This window comes from Erpetoichthys calabaricus, chromosome 17 (assembly GCF_900747795.2).
Source record: "Erpetoichthys calabaricus chromosome 17, fErpCal1.3, whole genome shotgun sequence".
NCBI classification, from domain to species: Eukaryota; Metazoa; Chordata; class Cladistia; order Polypteriformes; family Polypteridae; genus Erpetoichthys; species Erpetoichthys calabaricus.
Window position 1 is genome coordinate 92,674,117 of NC_041410.2, and position 24,357 is coordinate 92,698,473.

The 24,357-nt window shown below is 40.0% G+C and overlaps 1 protein-coding gene across 2 annotated transcripts in view; it reads left to right on the plus strand.

Annotated features, from left to right (window-relative positions):
* lrrk1 (leucine-rich repeat kinase 1) overlaps positions 1 to 24,357 on the plus strand; it is a 143,614-nt gene that overhangs the window by 82,918 nt on the left and 36,339 nt on the right. For both annotated transcript variants that reach the window (XM_028823589.2, XM_028823590.2), the window contains exons 13-20: positions 1,228 to 1,357; positions 7,228 to 7,340; positions 7,747 to 7,961; positions 12,635 to 12,799; positions 13,285 to 13,457; positions 19,263 to 19,383; positions 21,145 to 21,304; positions 23,363 to 23,639. In XM_028823589.2, the coding sequence (XP_028679422.1) occupies positions 1,228 to 1,357; positions 7,228 to 7,340; positions 7,747 to 7,961; positions 12,635 to 12,799; positions 13,285 to 13,457; positions 19,263 to 19,383; positions 21,145 to 21,304; positions 23,363 to 23,639 (1,354 nt within the window). The remainder of the gene's footprint in view (positions 1 to 1,227; positions 1,358 to 7,227; positions 7,341 to 7,746; positions 7,962 to 12,634; positions 12,800 to 13,284; positions 13,458 to 19,262; positions 19,384 to 21,144; positions 21,305 to 23,362; positions 23,640 to 24,357) is intronic.

A 24,357-nucleotide genomic window follows, 5' to 3' on the forward strand; every position in this document is an offset into this window, starting at 1 on the left:
GTTCCTGAATTTCTTTGGATCTTGGCATGATGTCTAGCTTTTGAGGTGCTTTTGGTCTACTTCTCTGTGTCAGGCAGCTCCTATTTAAGTGATTTCTTGATTGAAACAGGTGTGGCAGTAATCAGGCCTGGGGGTGGCTACGGAAATTGAACTCAGGTGTGATACACCACAGTTAGGTTATTTTTTAACAAGGGGGCACTTACTTTTTCACACAGGGCCATGTAGGTTTGGATTTTTTTTCTCCCTAAATAATAAAAACCATCATTTAAAAACTGCATTTTGTGTTTACTTGTGTTATATTTGACTAATGGTTAAATGTGTTTGATGATCAGAAACATTTTGTGTGACAAACATGCAAAAGAATAAGAAATCAGGAAGGGGGCAAATAGTTTTTCAAACCACTGTATTCTGTCTTGTTCCTACTGATGGCTAACAGTACTGGTGGCGGTCGTTGTTAATCCGGGGCTTGACTGATCCAGTATGGAAATGTGTATTGTTGCTACTGCTTGACTCTATTTGGATACAAGTAACAGAGCACACTCAACAGGAAAATGTGACCAAAGAAGAAAAGTGTTTAAAGCCAAGACAAACAAATGCAAAGTCCTGAGCTTCCTATGAAAGTAAATGTCATACTTGCAAATGTTTCTAAAGGATAATAATTAATTACATTTATATAGTTATTTTCTTGGTGGTGAAAGGGTGAGAGAGAGAGAATGGATAAGGTTATGGTGGGCAATTTAGCCAGGACATTGGGAGAAACACACTGCTCTTTCTGAAAGGTGCCCATAGAGGATATCCTCCTAAGCATGGTGCCGTATTTGCAGCACAATACTGGCTCTCATTTACTGGCCTCACCAATGTCAGTAAAAGAAGAAAAAGGTTAACTAAATAAACAACTACCTGACCAACTGATTTGTGAAACTGGTTTGAATAGAAACCTGCAGCCCTAGGGATACCTCAGGACTGACCTGAGAAGCCCTGATTGAACCATTCTGCATTGGCTAAACTGACCGACTATAGAAATGCCTTTGTCTTTAGCGCAGCACCAGGCACATTTCTAAATGTGCTGAACCTCTCGGCTTCCCATCAGCTACACCTCATTTTTACCTTTAAAATTGTATTCACGTCCTGCCTGTACTGTAGCATCACTCTGTTTTTTCTTAAGACTAATGTTAAACTCTTCTCCTGCCTCCATTCTAATTTGTTTTCTCCTCCTCTTCCCAACAGCTTACTCGTTATATCTCCCTGAATTCCTCTGCGAGTCTTTAGAAATTCTGTTCCTTTGTGATAACCAGCTGGAAGCAGTGCCTCCATCAGTGTGTGGTTTAAAGAACTTGAGTGAGCTCTACCTGTCAAAGTAAGTCCTCTAAATGTGGTGACAGAGTGAATCAGACAGTCTGAGGCAAGAAGGTGCGACCACATTGCTATAAGCACAACTGGAGGATTGCTGTGCAACAGTTTTTAAAGGCTTTTTTATGACTGTCTGTTTTATTTAAGTCTTAATTTCCTCAAAAGTAGCCCTAAAGGGACTGGTGAAGGATGGAATGGTGGCACAGTTATCAGGTGCTTTCCTTGCTGTGTAGTACTTCTCCAGAGGAGTGAGTTCAAATCCTAGTTTGGGTACGGTCTGTGTAGTTTGCACTTTCTTCTCTTTTCTGTGTTGAATGTTCTCTTGCAGTTTCACCTTGAGTCACACTGCTATAAAGTCTACAACATTCCTGGAGGAACGCCTCCGAGTGGGCCCACAGTTGGTTTATTCTTTAGGATCCTTAGCAGATGAACACACCTTTTTGGGATGGACCGGAAAACCATCAGCACAAGAGAACATTCAACACAGAAAAGAGAAGAAAGTGCAAACTACACAGACCGTACCCAAACTAGGATTTGAACTCACTCCTCTGGAGAAGTACTACACAGCAAGGAAAGCACCTGATAACTGTGCCACCATTCCATCCTTCACCAGTCCCTTTAGGGCTACTTTTGAGGAAATTAAGACTTAAATAAAACAGACAGTCATAAAAAAGCCTTTAAAAACTGTTGCACAGCAATCCTCCAGTTGTGCTTATAGCAATGTGGTCGCACCTTCTTGCCTCAGACTGCCCTGTTTGACTGTGTGTTTAATGCCATCTGTGTGCTCATGTATGTAAAGCTTGTGGTTTAACATTTTGTTCTTGACTTACTATGGTTGTTTATTTGTGCACACGCTCTCGGACTGTACTCCATAAATGAAGAGTGCCACACAAACCAGACAGAAGAGCAGCTTCAGCGACAGACTGCTGTCACTGTCCTGCTCCACAGACAGATTGAGGAGATCGTTCCTCCCCCAAACTATGCGACTCTTTAATTCCACCATGGGGGGTAAACGTTAATATTTAACATTATACATAGTTATTGTCTGTTTTTTTCACCTGTATTATTATCATTCTTTAATTTAATATTATTTATTGTATCAGTATGCTGCTGCTGAAGAATGTGAATTTCCCATCGGGATTAATAAAGTATCTATCTATCTATCTATCAAACAAAAATTGAAAGTTAAACTTCCCACTGTGGTAGGGCTGTCAGATTGAATAGAGCTTTTTAAATTTTATTTTATAAAGGTCTTATTCAAAGGCAAACACTTACATCCAGGTGTCTCCACTGTAGCAGATACCTCAGAATTCCTCACGTAAGACGTGGTTCTGCTGTGCTGTCTTTTTATTAATGGGGTGACTTTAGTCTGATGTGCTTCTTCTTCTTTCGGCTGCTCCCGTTAGGGGTTGCCATAGCAGATCATCATCTTCCATATCTTTCTGTCCTCTCCATCTTGTTCTGTCACACCCATCAACTGCATGTCCTCTCTCACCACATCCATAAACCTCCTCTTAGGCCTTCCTCCTCTTCTCTGGCAGCTCTATCCTTAGTACCCTTCTCACAATATACCCAGCATCTCTCCTCTGCACATGTCCAAGCCAACACAATCTCACCTCTCTGACTTTGTCTCCCACCCGTCCCACTTGAGCTGACCCTCTACTGTACTCATTTCTAATCCTATCCATCCTCGTCACACCCAATGCAAATCTTGGCATCTTTAACTCTGCCACCTCCAGCTCTGTCTCCTGTACCACCATCTCCAGCCCATATAACATAGCTGGTCTCACTACCGTCCTGTAGACCTTTCCTTTCACTCTCGCTGATACCCATCAGTCACAAATCACTCCTGACACTCTTCTCCACCCACTCCACCCTGCCTGCACTCTCTTCTTCACCCTTCTTCCACAATCCTCATTACTCTGTACTGTTGATCCCAAGTATTTAAACTCATCCACCTTCGCCAACTCTACTCCTTGCATCCTCACCATTCCACTGACCGCCCTCTCATTCACACACATGTATTCTGTCTTGTTCCTACTGACCTTAATTCCTCTCCTCTCATATCTCCACCTCTCCAGGGTCTCCTCAACCTGCTCCCTACTATCGCTGCAGATCATAATGTCATCAGCAAACATCACAGTCCACGGGGACTCCTGTCTAATCTCGTCTGTCATCCTGTCCATCACCATTGCAAATAAGAAAGGGCTCAGAGCCGATCCCTGATGTAATCCCACCTCCATCACTCCTACCGCAGACCTCACCACAGTCACACTTCCCTTGTACATATCCTGTACCACTCTTACGTACTTCTCTGCCAATCCTGACTTCCTCATACAATACCACAGCTCCTCTAGAGGCCCCCTGTCATATGCTTTCTCCAGGTCCACAAAGACGCAATGCAACTCCTTCTGGCCTTTTCTAAACTTCTCCATCAACACCCTCAGAGCAAACCTCACATCTGTGGTGCTCTTTCTTGGCTTGAAACCATCCTGCTGCTCACTAATCATCACCTCACTTCTTAACTGAGCTTCCACTACTCTTTCCCATAACTTCATGCTGTGGCTCATCAATTTTATCCCCCTGTAGTTACTGCAGTTCTGCACATCCACCTTATTCTTAAATATCGGCACCAGTACACTTCTTCTCCACTCCTCAGGCATCCTCTCACTTTCCAAGATTCCATTAAACAATCTGGTTAGAAAGTCCACTGCAATCTCTCCTAAACACCTCCATGGTTCCACAGGTATGTCACGTGGACCAACGGCTTTTCCATTCTTCATCCTCTTCATCGCTGTCTTTACTTCCTCCTTGCTAATCCGTTGCACTTCCTGATTCACTATCTCCACATTATCCAGCCTCTTCTCTCTCTCGTTCTCTTCATTCATCAGCCTCTCAAAGTCCTCTTTCCATCTGCACAACACACACTCCTCACTTGTGAGTACGTTTCCATCTTTATCCTTTATCACCCTAACCTGCTGCACATCTTTCCCACCTCAGCCCCTCTCTGTAGCCCACTGGTCCTCCCTCTTTAGTGTCCAACCTCTCATACAACTCATCATACGGCTTTTCTTTAGCCTTCACCACCTCTCTGTTCACCTCGCGCTTTATCTCCTTGTACTCTTGTCTACTTTCTGCATCTCTTTGACTATCCCACTTCTTCTTTGCCATCCTCTTCCTCTGTATACTCTCCTGTACTTACCCATTCCACCACCAGATTTCCTTTTCCTCCTTCCTCTGTTCAGATGTCACACCAAGCACCCTTCATGCTGTCACCCTTCCTACATCTGCTGTAGTTTCCCAGCTGTCTGGTAACTCTTCACTGCCACCCAGTACCTGTCTCACCTCCTCCCTAAACTCAACCTTGCAGTCTTCCTTTATCAACTTCCACCATTTGATACTTGGCTCTGCCTTCACTCTCTTCCTCTTCTTGATCTCCAACATCATCCTACAGACCACCATCCTATGCTGCTTAACTACACTTTCCCCTGCCACTACTTTGCAGTCTTCAATCTCCATCCAATGAACTCTTCTACATAGATTGTAATCTACCTGTGTGCATCTTCCTCCACTCTTATACGTCACCTTATGTTCCTCTTAAAATATGTATTCACCACAGCCATGTCCATCCTTTTGGCAAAATCCACTATCCTCTGACCTTCTTCATTCCGCTCCTTGACACCATACCTACCTATCACCTCCTCGTCTCTTTTGTTCCCTTCACCAACATGCCCATTGAAATCCTCTCCAATCACCACTTTCTGTCCATTGGGTACGCTGTTCATCACTTCACCCAACTCACTCCAAAAATCTTCTTTCTCACCCATTGCACATTCAGCTTGTGGTGCATACACACTAACAACATTCATCATCACACCTTCAGTTTCCAGCTTCATAATCCTCACTCTGCCTGACACTCTTTTCACCTCCAAAACACTCTTGACATGCTGTTCCTTCAGAATAACCCCTACTCCATTTCTCCTCCCATCCACACCATGATAGAACAATTTGAATCCACCTCCGATCCAGCTGTCCTTACTCCCATTCCATTTAGTCTCTTGCACGCACAATATATCAACCTTCCTTCTCTCCATCATATCTGCTAACTCTCTCCCCTTACCAGTCATACTGCCAACATTAAAAGTTCCTACCCTCAGTTCCACTCTCTTTACCTTCCTCCTCTCCTCCTGCCTTCGGACATGTCTCCTCCCTCTTCTTCTTCTTCTTCTTCTTCTCCTTCTTCTTTGGCCAACGGTAGCCCAATTTCCGCCAGCACCCTTTTGGCTAACAGTACTGGTGGTTGTCGTTGTTAACCCGGGGCTCAACTGATCCGGTATGGAAATTTTGTATTGTTGTCCGCATATTGATCTGGCAAAATTTTACACCGGATGGCCTTCCTGACGTAACCCTCCCCATTTATCCGGGCTTGGGACCGACACGAAGAAACACACTGGTTTGTGTATTCCCTGTGGCTTGGTTGACCTTAGTCTGATGTGCACTACTCTTTAAAGGCATTGCATTAATTAAAACATAAATGACTATATCAACTTTAATTTTGTAAACAAATGTTACAATATTCAGAGGTTCAGCATCTCCAGATTATTTAGGAATAGTTTTTCCTGCAGTCCATATACTGTAGATTTAGATATCCATGTGTCCATTTTCCTTAACCCAGATTTTTCTCCGAGTTGGAGCCCAATCCTGAATTCTAATGGCATAGATCAAGGTTTAGCCCCAGAGATGAGATGGATGCTGATGTTTTAGCATGTTTTGCTATAGTCGTTCACACCAAGTTAATTTAGAGTTATCGGTTAACTTTACTAGTATGTCTTCTCTGGGAGACCATAGGAAATTCTACCCAAAAAAAAAAAGAAAAACTGGAAGATTGTGCAAACTCTGGCCAACCCTACATGTACAACAGAGTGGAGTCCAAGTATACTAATGTGTCGACTTACAGCCAGGTGAGGCTATTAGAAGAACAATAGGGTTATAATGCCAAACCCATTAGCTAACAGACCACAAAGGCCTTTTGTTGATCACATACTTGTAACAGTGCAAGCAGCTGTAGAACAAGAAGTAAAACATGTACAGTATATCATTTCTCTCACAGAGTTCCAGTCTTCAAGGCACTGATTGGCCATGCCATGCCGAAATTTTTTTTGAAGTTGTGCTTCACGCGGCTGGCACAATCTATGCAGATGGTTCACATTTTTTTTTTAAATTTTTTCTTCTATCTATGAATACCGTAAATTGTAATCTTTCATTGTTGTTATAATTTCACGAGGTCTCGTATGTTTTCTGACTCCTGAAGGGCCCTTTAAGGATTGACACTGCTCCAATGCTCCAAGTGGCTCATTCTCAGTATACGGACCTGGTGTGCGGCCACCAAAGTTTAGAAGATCGGTTTGTGCTACTCTGTAGCGGCAGTTAAACTGAGATGACAACTAGATTTAAGTATACATTGTCATTACTCTATTAAATGTAATATTTTTGCAATTTTCTTGTGTGTTCTGCTGGGACAGTGGCAAAAGAGGAACCGGTTTTGCATTTTTGGAGACTTTTGGATAATATGGATGTTCAAGAGAGATCAACAGATTTTCTTGACTTTATAAAGATGGTTCTTTGTCTTGTGGTAAACAGTGAGGTTGAGATATTAACACTACATACTTGAACCTCCAGATATTTTATGCCAGTCACGGCTCTTATTTAAGCAGCATACTTCGTTGAATTTGTGCCAATCTGACGCTTTTCCCAAATTCAATTAAGACATAGTGTAATTATAACCCTGGCAGTATGCTTTCAGGTTTTGTTATAAATCCTTCTTCTGCTTGATTCAGTGTAAACATGCTTGACATTGTTGTTGTCTTTCCTTTGCAGTAACCCCGGGATTCGAGAATTGCCTTGTGAACTTGGGCAGCTGTCAAATCTTTGGCAGCTGGATATTGAAGACCTGAACATTGGTAATGTTCCTGCTGAGGTCAGAAAGAAAGGTAATTTCAATTTCCACAGATTAACTGAACTTCTTGACCTTGTCTGTTTAGACAGCGTTGACTTTTATAGGGTGCGTTAAGGGGTCTAAGACAACTTCAGAGGAGGTTAAGAATCCCCACCACCGTCCCTTGGAATATAAGCAGCAGAATTCAGTAAAGAAAGTAACCAATGCTGGAATCGCTAGTGAATGCGCACAAGATTAGTGCAGGCAGTTAGCATAACTGGTGAGAGAGGTGTTTATTTTTTTCTTTTTCATATTACAGTAATAACACGACCTTAACAAGTACATAGGTCAGTGTGGTGGTTTGTTCACTGTTGTACAGACATGCATTTTCGCCATGTCTAAGGGTCTCTGTTTTATGGCTGGCACTATAAATCTTATTCACTTGTGTATTCATCTTTCAGGTGCAGCTGCTACTTTGGGGTTTTTAAGGGCTCAGCTGAGAAGAGCAGAAAAATGCAAACTGATGAAGCTAATTATAGTTGGGCCTCCTCGCCAAGGCAAATCCACCTTACTGGAAGCTTTACAATCAGGGAAGGTTCCACAGGCCATGCAGAAGGAGGCCACTATCAGCATTTGCAAATGGGAGCTTGAGAGACCTAGTGGGATCAAATCTGTGGTAAGCAAAAATGCATCATGGGATGCCAGATGTTTTTGGATGTACTAACATTTAATTTATTTTAAGGTTATGGAACACACGGGGTTACAAACAGGAAAATCTGTGGGAAGGTGAATTTTTGAGAACAATGTTTTATTAATGTATGCATTACAACTGATAAGTGAACATGGGCATAAACGTCTTGTGCACTACTTTCTCATAGTGGTAATCAACTGACACGTTCATAGCAGCAATTTTAGGTTTGCATATTATTATATACAGTCGACCCTTGATATACGACCGGCTTGACATGCGAACAACTTGATTTCCGACCAAAATTTTTATTTTGATTTACGACCAACATCTTGCGTTACGACCTGAATGCAGTCATGTGTATCCGCTTGCACGATTGTAAACAAACAGAAACATTCCTATTAATGCGGCACTCATTCAATAAAATGTCAGGTTTGTAAACTCTCTTGGGACCTCCCCCAACTAGAAGACATGCCAAAGTCCAAACTCCGTTTGGAAGACTGTTTATCTGTTGCTGGGGCAACAGCCGGCTTAAAGCTGTGCTGAGTCTCTCAGCCAAAGCAAACAGAAAAGATATCGATGGGTGATATGCATGTGATATCCCTGCCCGGCAATGGATAAGAAAGCTTCCACAGTCGTGGCAATTGCGCTTCAGGACGCACTTCAGCACGCACTTTAGCATGTTGTTCCCATTGAGTGGGGAGTGGGGGGTCTCAGAAGAGTTCAGAAACAGTTCCTTGTATCATCGCAAGGAAATGCTGAGAAAAATTCTTGTCAGAATAACTTGTAGGCAGGAGGAGATTAAAATTAACGCAAAAGAAGCTATTGAAATGATTGCAAATGCCTGAGCGCAAGTTAAAAAGCCTTTAAAAAGCCTTCAGTTTCATTATCATCCTCCTCCCTTCCTGCAGCCCAAAGATGTCAAATTAAATGGTGAGTACAGTATGAAATTGTTGTTTCTGGTAGGCTAGGCACTTTTTATTACTTTTTGGTTAGTACATTAGAAAAATTATTGGTGTTTTGGTAAATTATGCACATTATACAACCCTTTTTTTATTATGAAAAGGTTAAGTAAGTGTTGCAGTGGGAGGTTCGGAACGCATTATGGGCATTTCCATTATTTCTTATGGGAAAAATAGTCTTGACTTACAACCAACTTGAGTTACAACCAGCCCTCACGAACGAATTGAGTTTGTAAGTCAAGGGTCCACTGTACTAGTGAAACACACAGACCGCCAGCTAAATGCAAGGAAAACAAAGATGGAGAAATGCATTCTGTATTCTTCATCTGATGTTAAGTGGATGGCACTGATGATCGATCTTCTTCCTCCTCCTATTATGGTATTCTTTGTCATGTCATCAACCTGTGTGAATTGCTTGATGCTCGGCAAATGTCATAAGTTTTCTTTCTTTCTGCCATGTCACTTCCTTTGCCTATTGCTTTGCTGTAAGAAAGCCATGAACTCACTCAGGTCAGTTTGCCACTACCTCAAATATCTGGAATTACCAGAACATGCCAAGTCATGAGGTTTTGATATAGACCAGGACCAAGGTTGTAGCCCCAGCATTTCGCAGTCTTTGTCATTCTTGAAGTTTTTAAATAAAAAATGTAATTAAACCATTTGTGTACCCTGCTGCTCAGACAATGCTAGTATAACAATCTACCATCAGAATTTTAATTTAATAAATGTTGTAGCAGCCTAGCCCTACACCTGATGGCACACTGAGTGATTTTATATTTTTTATATATATATATAATATATATAATATAATATAATGTACACAGGTATGTAGATATGTATATATGTGTGTGTGAATATATATGTGTATGTGTGTGTGTGTGTATATATATATATATATGGTTGAAATAGTTTACTGTCAAATAAATGCAAAGAGTACGCGACACGTGTTTCGCCCTCATTCTGGGCTCATCAGGCGTACACACTCCACTGCACTCCCTCTCGGGAATCGAACCTCGGACGTCAGCGCCAGCAGATTGCTGGCCAACCACAAGCGTTACCTGGTAGGTAACCACCCATACAATCAGATTGTGACACAGACTACAAATGCCGTGAAAATATATATATAATAATATATATATAGAGAGAGAGAGAGAGAGATATGTATGTGCACATATCTTTTGAAGATATTGCTCAAAAGGGCACAACTGATTTAGGCACACAATCTTTTGAGACAGTTTCATCAACGCCTAGGCAGCTTTCATACTTAAACATGTACACTTGAATTGTAGTCCACTCAGTGCAGAAGCTCAGACTGTTAAAAGAATCCAAATGTGTGCTGGCGCACATCCATCATCTTAAATGCACCAAACTTGCCATTTTTACATTCCAAATATTATGAATGCTGGAGACAGAAAAATCAGGATGTTTTTAAACTGCTTTGGTAGGTGACAAAGCTGAAAAATGAATGCATGAATGGATGGTTCTCTTATGATTTTTTTTTTTTCTCATTTGATAATTTTTCCATAGCTGATTATCTGGTTTAGGGTCACAGGGTCCAGAACCTATCCTAACACTCCATCTAAATAAAATGTTTTCTGTAACTTAATAATTTATTTTTGCTTATAGTTTTACAAAATTGCTGCCCCTCTAATAATTTATGGAAAGTAAGAAATGCATGAAAATGTGAATTTGCATGAAAATGTACAAGTACTACTACTGTTGGACAGTCTAGTAATCCGTGTAATTCTGAAGAGCTTGAAGACAAAATTGTTTTGTTACCCCTTGTGTCCAGTAGGGGTCTCTCTTTAGCTGCAACACATTTTTAAAGACATTCATTTGGAGGATGGCCAAACCTAATATTTGTAACTCATAAAATACTTATCAAGAAATGATAGGCCAGAGCAAAATACAGTGCAATAGAAGGTACATTTTTCAAGACTTCCTGGATAACATTTTTGATTAAGTTATGAAGGTCTGATTTAAAATATTGCCATGTTTTTGTTGTTGATTGAGAGCTCAGATGATCTTGTGGATCCGTCTGTCATGTGGACCTTTGCCAACTGGTAGCTTGTGTTCGTACTTTAGCAACCTTTTGGTTTCACTGACCAGCACACAATATAAGCATTTTGAAAATGACCCTCTTCTGCTCCTTCTTCTGGCGCATTTTTGTTCTCAGTTTATGTATTGCTCTCCATTTATCTAAGCTTATAACTTCCAAGATGGGAAAACAGCCATTTCGATTGACCTTAATCTTCAGGTGCAACCAGATATTCCTTCAACATCTGTATCACTGCTTTGAAGCTTTCCTGCCATAGTCATCCGAAATTAGGAATAAGAGTAGAGCATAGACATTATAGAAACTGATGCAAATTATATATAGACAGATGTTTATAAATAGAAAAGCAAAACACATTAGAAAAAAAAAGTTTTGATCTGTGTGTGAGTGTATGTATGTGTGTGTACAGTATGTGTATCTATATGAATATGTTATTTTGTCTTTTCTTCTCCCTCAAATATTTACAAAATAGGTATCTACGGTGTTATTTAGGTCAAGGTCTCTTATTCCTGGTCCTAGAGATCCAGAGTTCTAATCACCTGGCTACATTATTGTTAACTTTTTACTGTCATTGTCATTTATCCTATGGAAGTGACTTTTTGTGAGATTACTGTGAACAACGGGTTGTCTCTAGCAGGTTGTAAATTTAGAGGTTAAAATATCTATGACAGGTTACATGGGCAAGTATCTCAGCTGAAGCTTCCCACAAATACTCTTCTACTTTCCTGTCTTCAGTTAATCTACTTTAGATAGATAGATAGATACTTTATTAATCCCAAGGGGAAATTCACAAACTCCAGCAGCAGCATACTGATAAAAAACAATAAATTAAAGATTGATAAAAATGCAGGTATAACAGACAATAACTTTGTATAATGTTAACGTTTACCCCCCCAGGTGGAATTGAAGAGTGGCATAGTGTGGTGGAGGAACGATCTCCTCAGTCTGTCAGTGGAGCAGGACGGTGACAGCAGTCTGTCGCTGAAGCTGCTCCTCTGTCTGGAGATGATCCTGTTCAGTGGATTCTCCATGATGGACAGGAGTCTGCTCAGCGCCCGTCGCTCTGCCACGGATGTCAAACTGTCCAGCTCCACACCTACAATTATTTTTATTGTAGTTTGTTGTAATTTATTGTATTGTAATTTATTATTTTGATTATATTGCTGTAAAAACCCTGACGTGTCCAACACAAGACTTTCCATATATATGATTTTAAAAATAAAATATTACAATCCGGTGTGTGCTGAAAACACAAAACTATTATCTGTGTACAGCAAAATCTGATGAAGTGTTTGACTTGAAACCAATCTACTTATACTGTAGGATTGTATTATTCTAAAACTGTCGAGCTTCATTTAGACCGAATGCTTCATTTTTGAGTTGCCCTGTCCTCCGAGTTTTACCTTCACACACTCACAGACGCGCACACAACGGACACTACAACAAAAGTGGTCAAATTCTGTTCAGGGGTGTGAAAATGTGTACCTGAATCCCTGCAGTCCCATTGTGACCCTGCCACAGCACTTTCCCCAGCAGTACATAGAGCAGCAGACAAGTAGTAATGTTATCAAATTAGGCCACAGAACTAATCGCCTAACTTTTTCCTTTTAAATTGTGTTTGTGTTCTTCCATTACATAAACAGGTTGATTCTGTGGAGTTCAGTGTTTGGGACATTGGAGGACCTGCCAGCATGTCCACTGTCAACCAGTGCTTCTTCACTGACAAGGCTCTATATGTAGTTGTGTGGAACTTGGCTATGGGTGAGGAGGCAGTCGCCAACCTGCAGTCGTGGTTGTTGAATATTGAGGTATGAGAAGGGGGCAGCAGCCTTTTTTTTTTTTTTTTTTTTTTTTTTTACTAATGGGGTCCTTCTTTTCAAAGGTGCTCTTTTTCTGCTTTTCTGTTGGTTTCTTGTGTGCTATTTCGGTCAACACTTTGTCTAAGGGTTTCTTCACTACATGCTATAGCTTCAGTTAGTTGCACTTAAACATTTTAGATATTCCCGTGTTCCTCAAGATATGCCTTGTGCATACGGAGCTGGGAAAAAGTATTGAACCTTTTCTGATTTTCTGCATTATTTTTAAAAAAGGATGTTATCAGACTTTCAAAGTAATAACACCAAATTGTCAGTCATTTTATATAGGTTTTTGAGAAAGTTATACTACTCCTTGTATTATCCCCACCACATCTTAATGTTATTTAGGTTGAGAGGTGGAAGGAAATTTTAAATTAAGGCAGGAGTAGAACGAACCCCCTCTCGGTAACTGTAAAGTGTTTTTTCTATTTTTTTAGGCCAGAGCTCCAAATGCTGCAGTGCTTGTAGTTGGAACCCACCTGGACCTGATTGACACAAAGTTCCGCACCGAAAGGATTGCTACTTTACGGGCCTATGTCCTGGCACTGTGTCGATCGCCATCAGGAAGTAGAGCAACCGGGTACCCCGACATTACCTGCAAGCATCTCCAGTCAGTATATTTTCTTTAACTCCTTATTTGTCGTATATCCAGTATTCTGTGAGCAGCAGTAAGGTTTTATTCCAGGAAGGTATACCACAGATGTGATGTTTGCTTTAAGAGTGTTGATGGAGAAGTACAGAGAAGGTCAGAAGGAATAGCATTGTGTGTTTGTGGATTTAGAGAAAGTGTATGACAGGGTGGCAAGAGTGGAGTTAGGGTACTGTTTGAGGAAGTCTGCAGTAACAGAAGAGTATGCAAGGGTGGTGCAGGATATGTATGAGGTCAGTATGACTCTGGTGAGGTGTGCCATAGGAATGACATCCTGGCTCAAGGTGAGAGTGGGATTACAGCAAAGATCAGCTCTGAGCCCTTCCCTGTTTGCAGTGGTGATGGACAAGTTGACAGATGAGGTCAGGCAGGAGTCTCCATGGACTGTGATGTGATGTTCGCGGTTGACATTATGATCTGTAGTGAGGGTAGACAGCACAATGAGATGAACCTGGAGAGGTGGAGGTATGCGCCGGAGACAAATGAATGAGAGTCCATAGGAGTAAGATGGAGTACAAGTGCACAAATGAGAGGGAAGGGTGTGACTGCAAGGAGCAGAGGTGGTGAAGGTCGACGAATTGAAATACTTGGGTTCAACAGTCCAGAGCAACAGAGAGTGTGGCAGAGAGGTGAAGAAGAGAGTGCAGGCAGAGTGGACTGGCAGGTGGAGAAGAATGGCAGGAATAACAGAAGCGTGAAAGGGAAGGTCTATTAAACAGGAGTGAGACCAGCTATGCTGTGTGGTTTGGAGATGGTGGCACCAACGAAAAAGACAGGAGGCAGAGCTGGAAGTGGCAGAGTTGAAGATGCTACAATTTTCACTCAGAGTAACGTGGGTAGACTGGATTAGGAGTGAGTATTCCAGAGGACACCACAGGTACGACATTTTGGTGGCCAAGTGAGAACGGCAAGATTGAGATGGTTTGGGAGGAGAGATGAGGGGTACATCTGGAAAGGAATGTTGAGGATGGAACCGCCAGACAGGAGGAAAAGAGGAAGGCCAAAGAGGTCATCTGCTCCACCTGGATAACTGGGAGCAGGTAAGGCTGAAGGAGGGCTGCTCAGCCATTTTATTATTATAAGATCATCTGAATAGTGGGTAAACAATATTTATTAATATATATTTGTGATTACTATTTAGTTCTTCACATCTGCTTTCAAAAATGTGATATTATTTTGGTACGCAGTGTGTGTTTTGGGTTTTTCAATTATAATTGTTGCAAAATTATTTTTGAAACTCTCTTCAATAATACCTACATATAGGATCATGTGGGTGATCTTTTCCAATTTCTAAACAGATTTTTTTTTTTTTTTAAAGCTTTTCTTCAAGCTAACCTTTCAGACTTGTCAATGAGTTAAAAAAAAAAAAAACAGAAAGGCCGTTCTGGAGAGCCTTTAGCTTGGCTTTGGGGTTTCTCTGACCACTTGCATATTTCTTGTTGTTGTTTAATGAACCTTCAGGTTCAGTTTTACACCTGAGCCTATTTTTATGTTTTATGCAAAAGACCCATTATTTCAGAAAAGTAAGGTATGTTTGTTTAAGCAGGCATACAATTTACAAAAGTATAGCTTGATTTTACACACTTTCGTTGTTTGCTGTACATTATTCTCTTGCAAAAACACGCAGATAATTAACAGAGCAAGGATGTGCGAGTTTGTGGTAAGCTATTTTGAAGTCCAGGTCTTAGGCCTGCTGTTCGAGCTCTAGTTGTCCTCTTTAACTACCTGCTCTTTGCCGTTTCCTGACCTTTCTGCACTTTACGCTGCCCACAGATAAACTGTGGGTTCACGGCCGACTGATAAGGTAGCTAAAGAGAGGGCCTGTGGTGGTACTGTCCAAAACATGCATGTGTAGCCTGTAACTAGAGAGGAAAACAGGTAGACGCCAGGAGGTGCATGTTGTGTATTTTGGGCACATTATCTGTAATACGTGTTGAATACATGTGCAATGTTCTCTCAAGGCCAGTTTAAGTGCTCTATCTTGTTATACAAAAGGTTGTGTAACATATATTGGCATTTTATTCAGGTCTATTGTTCAGGGAGAATAGAATCACCTAGGAACCTACCACAACAAAACAGTAGACATCCCAGTAGACAGCGACTTGGCAAGTAACCTTACAAGATCAGTTTTGTATTCTACACAAAGTAACTACATTAAGTTTTATCTGACAATTCTTTGGGCTCCACAACTTGTATTTGCGGCTAGTCACAGAGTGTATGTGTGAACATGTTGATTGTGACACCCCGGTCTCACATCCAGATTAGTAGTGATGTATTAATAAGATCCCCTTAGTAACTAAACTCAAAGCTGATCAGACATCCTTACAATAGCACACATATAGCCATGTGCTTTCTCTTCCTAATATTTAACGGGGATGTATTTCAAAGAAATGGATTGTTACTGCTTAAGCAGAACTGATAAACTTTACATAAAAGAACAAAGTTATCCCTTTGTCCCTGTTTGATGCAGGGCTTGTTTATAGGATTAGACGTGCCATGTCTAAATACCTTTCTGGATTACAATATTTGTTTTATTTATGAGAGACGGCTCTCTTTTGATGTACATCACTGTGCAGCTAAAGGGCAGTGTAATTAGATGGCATAGGATAAAGTGCCAGGAAGAGGAACCTTGTTATTATTGTAAAGCGGGCTTACATTTGGCTCTGGTTTCTCACCAAAAGCTTGAACAGATGGACCCAGCCGCCAAAACAGACTGGCATATTAAACAACACTGTGATGAAACTGACAACATTCATATCACCAAAAAAAAAAAAACAAACCTGCAACTTTAAAATGGTGTAAATGAGTTATTTCTTTTGTATAAAATAGCAAAACTGTCTGAATCTGAAGAAAAATGTTTTCCGATACAAAATACAGCTGATTATTGAAAATGATTAGCTACTTATTTGACTGATGCTTTTATTCAAGGTGACCTAAAACATTTATATACAAAAAAATACAAATAAATCCAGAGGGTGGGACTGGACCGCGTGTCTGCCTGGGGGGTTGCAAACCGGGATCCCAAGTTGTTTCATTGTGTAGTGCATGTGACAAAGTGCTGTACCAGTGCATGCTCCCCAACTTGACTTGACTAAAACATTTGAGAGGTACCAATGGTTCCATTTCTTTTGTTTTTCCAATTGGACCACATCAAGTGAAGTGACTTGATCAGGGGCACACAGTGGTAGTAGTGGGACTTGTCTATAAAGTCCAAAGTCTTAACCACTACCATCGTTTTGGCTGTTTGATCAGAGGACCCTTGTGTGCGTAAAGTTGTAAAAATCTGAATAAAAAGTTGCATCAGTCCTTTTTTTTTTTTTTTATTGTTTGGCTACAATATCAAATTTATCTGCTATCAACAAAAATGGGGATGAAAGACCCAGAAATGTAATCTTAAAGCTTTAAAGAATAAGCAGAAGGCTTTTTCTTTTAGAAGGTGAAGTCTCAATTGGTGGTGTTCATGCAGTAATCGCAAAAGAGGATATTCTTAAGACATTTCCAGGTATATTACAATATAGGATTTTTTTTTATTTGAATCAAATGATATAATCTTCCTGATGTTCTAGTCTGGGATTTATTTATTTATAAACAACTCAACTTTTACATTGAAAAAAGGGGAAAGAAAATGGGACGCCTGAGTAGGCAAATGTACTTAAGGATTAAAATGGAATTTCTCTTTTCAGAAATAGCTGTTTTCAGACTGCTTTCACTTATTTCAAAATTTCGATTGCAGCAGTTCTTGCGGTCTTCACGTAAAGAAGTAGAGCAGTTGCATGTTTGTTTTCTTTTCGGTGTCTATAAATTGAATCGTTTTCATCTGGAAATGCTATGTGTTGTGCCGTGATAGTACCAAGAGTAATAGAAGTTGTGTTTCTGCCTACAATCAGAATATTGTGAGAGCAAAAAATAAGGATAACAGTGTGGGATAATATTGGTATAAATACAATGCTGTTCTTTAATCTCTTTGAATATTGCTTTCATTAGTCAATCTTTTAATAGCCCCATGGGGACATGACTGTTAGAAATTTTAATGCTGGAAATTGGGTGGTTAGTTAAGGCACTTTTTGCAACAGATAAGCACAGAATCCTCAGAAACCTAGCGGGAATGTAATTAAAATTAGACATTTTTTAAAAAGCAGCGCATCTGCTTGATCTTAATAGCTTAATGAAAATGGTGCCAGGGTGCCAGGCATATAGGGAATGCAATAATCAATGTAATTATTAAAGAATTTTGTATATAAAAATGAAAATATTCATTACAGTTAAGCTGTAATTTTACAAAGGAGTGACTGCCAACGTGCAAAACACACACACAGTGAAGTACACTACTTAATACTGCCACATTCATTTTCATTACAAGGTTGTGAATAGATGTTATGATATGTGAATGTGTGTTTTTATATATATATATATAAAGACAAAATTGTATTTGGCTTTCTACAGAAACTCAATGAATAAATATATACATATATACACACACCTGGCCCTGTGGTCGACTGGCACCCAGTCCAGGGTTTGTTCCTGCCTTGCACCATCTGCCAGCTGGGATAGTGACCCTGTTCAGGACTAAGCAGGTTAGAATTTGACTGACTGACATATGCACAAACTATGGTTTGAACAGAATGACTAAAAAGCAAGAAAATTAAAAAGAGAGAGAACTTCTGACTTGCTAGTCCTCATCCCAGTGTGGCGCTATACAGACTATATCACTGGTGGTATAAAGGAGCCCCTAGTCATGTCTCTTTACACACTTCTGCTGAATAATTTGTTGGCAGAAAGTCCTCGGTGGTAGTGTGTCAGAGAGAGGATGTGCAGCATGGTTCATAATGGGGCTCAGTTTTGTTTTCATTCCCTCCTCCTGCTACCTCCAGGGGTCCATAGAGCATCTCATAAATGAGCCTGCGCTTTTAATTAGCTTGTTGATTCGGTGGGCTTCTCTTGAGGTGATGTTACCAGCACACCACACTGGCCATCTCAAAGTTGTAGAATGTGTGTAGGATGTCACTATTTTTTATAGAAATTAAAAAATATCCAATTCTACTATTTGAAAAAGTAATTGCCCTCTTTGGCACAATGTGGCATGTCCCCTTTAGCTCCACTAGCTGCATGGACACTTTACCTGCACTTACCAATAAGTGTCTAACCACTCTATCTGACGCCTCCTGCTTTAGCTCTTATGATATGAAAGGGGCCCATTTCACTGGTAAGCTGCCTTTGCCATTCATGACTTAATGTTAATTGGCAGCAGCTTCTAATTAAGAATCGGAGTGGATGACCTTCACCCAGTTTGGCCCTCAAGGACAGAGGATGAGGACCTCAGCATTACAGGATTGTGTGGTTTCACAGCAGCACTATATGGTGGGGGGTGTACTTATGTTTTTTGTACAGGTTTATACTCTGTAAATATCCATGTTTATGTTCATGCTATTAACAACAGTTCTAAAAGAATGATCAGTCCATTTTTTTCCAGCTAATTACAGCACTGATGCAGTCTGGAGTGGGTAGAAAACTAAAACTGTATTGTGGGCAAGGACTTTGTTATTCCACAAGGAACCCATTTCATAGTCTTGTTTTAGAAACTGCAATCATTGGAACCTTTACAGACCACCCATCCTATATGCTAGTGGATGAAGGAGTCGTTTTTTGTCTTTGTATTATTCCAAACCAGTGTGGCTGGTACTGCTGTATGTGCCAAGCGGACTGAATGGGTTTTGTCAATCTTGATTTTCAGCTGATCAACTTTCCTTGTTTCCTGTTCTTTTCTAGTGAGGTCTCTTGCAAGACACTGGAGGGCCATGATAATTTGAGAAGGTTGATATTCCAGGCTTCCTGCTGTGTAAAAGATATGTCCAACATTTCAGGGTCATACAGATTTGTGGGGAGACTGGTGAGTGTTTCTAAACCAACTGAGTGAGCCAGGCAACAAGCTTGTTTTAACTTGAGGAATATTTTATCTCATGTGGACAAATACATTGTGATGAATATTTGTAAAGGTGTTTTGAACTTTTTTTTTCTAGCATCAAGCTCTAGTGTAATTCAGTTTTCTGTTAAATTTAATAAGCAAGATTGGATGTTTCCCTTACTAGATAATACACACTTATTTTTTAGTAATGATTCTCTTAAACCATGGATAGATATTTGTTTATTCCAGAAATGATTACAAAGTTGCATATTGTCTTAAATCGTGCTGCGATAAGATATATGATATTAGTAGGAGCTAAATGAAATGGTTCATGTGGAAAAATCTGTTTACTTGCACCAGATAGCAAGGAGAAATAGAAGACGAGTCACAGTGGGAGTCAGTTACATGCTGTGGCTTCCCTCATTACTGGCACTTTGGTTCTCCGTCAAAATGATTGAAATAGCCGCAGCCAGATACTGGGATAGGGCATTGGAACAGGCCTAGAGTTTACTTTTATAGTAATGTACTTTATTGACTACAGTAAAGAAAGCAGACTTTTATTGCAGAGCCAATATATCGTAAACCTGTTTGTGAAGTTTTGTGTAAGTGAGTTCTTTTAAATAGACAAGAGTAGTGACTTGAAAAGCTACAAGATGAAGTATAGTAGAAAACTGGCAGCTCCTTGGATGCTTAGAATTTCTTAAATCAAGTTAATCATTTGTAAAATAAGAGGAGTTTAGAGGAATGAGCAGAGTATTTTTGTGACAATGACGAATCAATGGAAGTTTCATTCCAGTGGCCAAGATGAAGTAACATAAGCAGATTTTGGCCTTGTTTAAAGATCTAAAGACACGGCTAATGAGGGCACACAGGAGTAAAGCACCATGACACAGAACATAGTTGTCATATACTGTATGTTTTGTGTGCACGAGTGAAAACTGTGTGGGACTGAAAGGGACAAATGTGTGCCAACAGTAGGGAATGTTCAATCCTTTGGTCTTTCATTTTTATTTAATACTAGCTTTGTAAGCCCGGGGTCCTGGAAATCATCCAAAAAAAAAAAAAAATGGAACGGTAGAGATGTCAGTAACAGTAAAAATGCACTACAGTACATCTTTGCGTCTTTTATTCTATTCATATTAAACAGAACAAATACAGAATTTTGTTACTGCTCATCAGAATAGCTTATTTTAGACAGAAAGGTTGATGGTCATGGGCCTTCTGCAGTTTTCAGGATCTGCATCCACTTACATAGAATAAGACCTGCATCTGTGAATGTTATTGGCATAGAAAACTGTCTGGACAAAGTGGAGTTTTCTGATGCACATAAAAATGCTAATTCAAGTAAATGTGTTAGGAAGGATAACTCAAGAATTTACTTGGCTTGTATGGGTGAAAGGACCTAATGAAAATGGTCATCCTCTTACTAGTACTGTTACCATCTTGAAAGCTTTTTTTTTATTCATGCTGAAGCAAAACACCATAATGGTAACTGCAAACTGGTGCAACGTATGTGTGTTTGCACAGATTACTTCACTAATTTGTATTGTCTTATTATTCTCCTCCACAGAGGAGGACAGGTACACGGTGATCAAGCACTTCTTGATTTAGATGTTTAGAATGTCCACTATGCTTGTCCTTTTACTTTGCTCTGCAGTGCAGTGGGTGTTTTTTTTTTCAGGATCTGTGCAATGGAGTAGCAGTATTACATAATATAAACATTTTCTAATTAATTGTTATCCTTAGATTCCAAGAAGTTATTTTCTTCTTCAAGATGCTGTGACTGCAGAGAAGCAACGCCGCAAAGAAGACGATGAAGTACAGTACTTGACTGATCTTGAGCTGGAACAAATCATTGAGCAAAATCCTGAAAGTGATATTAAAGACTATGAGGACCTACAATCTGGTAACTTCCAGACTTTGTTCTTACCGTGTCACATTAATATTCTCAACTAAACAGCCTGAATCGAATGACTTTTTTTTAAATCTAAACAATAACAAAAATTCTGTAACAGTGTGTGGGGTTATTGTGTTTGTTACTTTGTTTTAATCATTTCCATTCTGCAACTTGCTTAATCCAAGTTGGCATCACAAGGGAGAGGCTTGAAATTATCCTGTCAGTAAACTCCACACAAATAATGACAAGATATGGGATTCCATGGCAGGACACAGGACCACTCTACCAACTTAGTTATTAATAGAAACCATCCATCCATTTTCCAACCAGCTGAATCCGAACACAGGGTCACGGGGGTCTGCTGGAGCCAATCCCAGCCAACACAGGGCACAAGGCAGGAACCAATCCCGGGCAGGGTGCCAACCCACCGCAGGACACACACACACACACCCACACACCAAGCACACACTAAGGCCAATTTAGAATCGCCAATCCACCTAACCTGCATGTCTTTGGACTGTGGGAGGAAACCCACGCAGACACGGGGAGAACATGCAAACTCCACGCAGGGAGGACCCGGGAAGCGTCCCCAGGTCTCCCAACTGCGAGGCAGCAGCGCTACCCACCGTGCTGCCCTTAATAGAAACCATGTTTTATTATTGTTTTTTAACTTGATTAGTTTACATTTTCTAGTATTTAAGAAGTGTAACAAAATCGCACATGTAATGCGTGTGTTTGTTTTATAGAGTAAATGTCAGTGTGGCCCAAGTATGGAAATCACAAGGCTACTAAGTTTGTCCCCATTGAGAACTCACTAGGTAGATAGATACTTTATTAATCTCAAGGGGAAATTCACAAATGTGAACTATGTGACCCTGAATAAGTCACACTGTACAGATTTAGTAAAAGTTTGGATACAGGTGTCAAATTATTAAAATTTATGCAAAAGTGCACATATGTATTTGTGTGTGTGTGTATTTATATATAACAAATACAATATTTTAGAAATCTTTAGTTTTCTTAGTAGTTTTTACATACTTAAGCAGTCATTGGAAATTCTACTTTCTACCAAATAGTCACACTTAACCACTTTTTGGCACACATTTATAATCTTAAATTTTTCTCTAAGTGTTAGCATGTGCTTAACATTATTTTGAAATTGGAGATTTACAATCGTTATCAAAAAGTCTTGTAACAGTATCATATCTTGCAGTAAACCAGAAACATCCTAGAACGATTTACTGAAGAAAACTTCAACCAATGAATTTTGGCAAAACGATTGTTATCCACAAAAATATGCACCTGATTCTTACAGCTTTAAGCGTGTAGTAGAAGTCAAAGCATTAAAATCAAAGTGACAAGTGCAGCAGAGTGAGCCTGAACCAAACAAGAGGGGGTATAAATGGATAGGTCTGTCAGTCAGTATGTGGGGATTTTAATTGTGTTCAGATTTCAAGATGTCGATGTCATTGTGTTTTAGTTTCGGGTTTATGTGCACAGCCTTTTTTAAATTTTTTTTCCTCTGTCAACTGCAGAAATTTATTCTCAAGGCAGACTCAGTTTAACCAGCTGTTTAATGATTATTTAGTTTTTAAAAGAGGTTTTATATTGTTTGCACAGTTTTGTTGAAAATGACAAGCTAATAAACAAACGGTAACTTTTGTAAAGGCACAGAAATAAAACAATAAAAAAAATTCTACTTGCTTTTGAACGAAAAGCATGGCTTGCAGGGAAAACAGAATGAGACGACGTCATCAAGGACTAGCAACTGAAAAATAAACAGCACCCGTGTGAAATGGCATATTGAGTAACTGTGTGTTAGGTGATTTATTTATTTATAGGCATAAACTCTGAAACAGCAATTAGATTTTTAGATAAGAGAAAAATTAAAAAAAAAACAAAACTGCAACAGCATTTCTTTTAGATATCCTATTTGTAAATTGCTTACCTTAAGTTTTTCAGGACCAAATTAAAAGACTAATCTCTGCAGCGTTTATTACAAGTAATGCCCAGTTTTAAAGTCTCCTTAAATGCCAAATCTGATGAAATTCATTTTGCTTTCTGCAGCCATCAATTTCCTCATTGAGACTGGGGTGCTGCTCCACTTCCCTGACACAAGTCGCGGTTTGAGGAACCTTTACTTCTTGGATGCAGTCTGGCTGTCCGAGTGTCTCGAGAGGATTATTAATATTAAGAGCTCCAAGTCCGTGGCAAAGAATGGTGTGATCAAGGGTGAAGACTTGAGGATGTTGTTGGTGGGCACTGGCTTTACGGAGCAAACAGAGGAGCAGTACCTTCAACTTTTAGCCAAGTTTGAAATTGCACTCCCAGTAGCAAGCAACAGGTAAAAGCGGGTTAACTGCCGGTTCTTGTACTGCACTTCATGTCATTTTGGAATCGAATCATTCTGATATCTTTGCTCTGTTGCTATTACAGTCAGTGTCGAGAGATACTGAAACAGAAATGAGTACAGTAATCCCTCCTCCATCGCGGGGGTTGCGTTCCAGAGCCACCCGCGAAATAAGAAAATCCGTGAAGTAGAAACCATATGTTTATATGGTTATTTTTATATTGTCATGCTTGGGTCACAGATTTGCGCAGAAACACAGGAGGTTGTAGAGAGACAGGAACGTTATTCAAACACTGCAAACAAACATTTGTCTCTTTTTCAAAAGTTTAAACTGTGCTCCATGACAAGACAGAGATGACAGTTCCGTCTCACAATTAAAAGAATGCAAACATATCTTCCTCTTCAAAGGAGTGCACGTCAGGAGCAGAGCATGTCAGAAAGACAGAGGAAAGCAAACAAATCAATAGGGCTGTTTGGCTTAAGTATGCGAAGCACCGCGGCACAAAGCTGTTGAAGGCGGCAGCTCACACCCCCTCTGTCAGGAGCAGAGAGAGAGAGAGAGAGAGAGAAAAATCAATACGTGCCCTTCGAGCTTTTAAGTATGTGAAGCACCATGCAGCATGTCGCTTCAGGAAGCAGCTGCACAAAAGATAGCAACGTGAAGATAATCTTTCAGCATTTTTAGACGAGCGTCCGTATCGTCTAGGTGTGC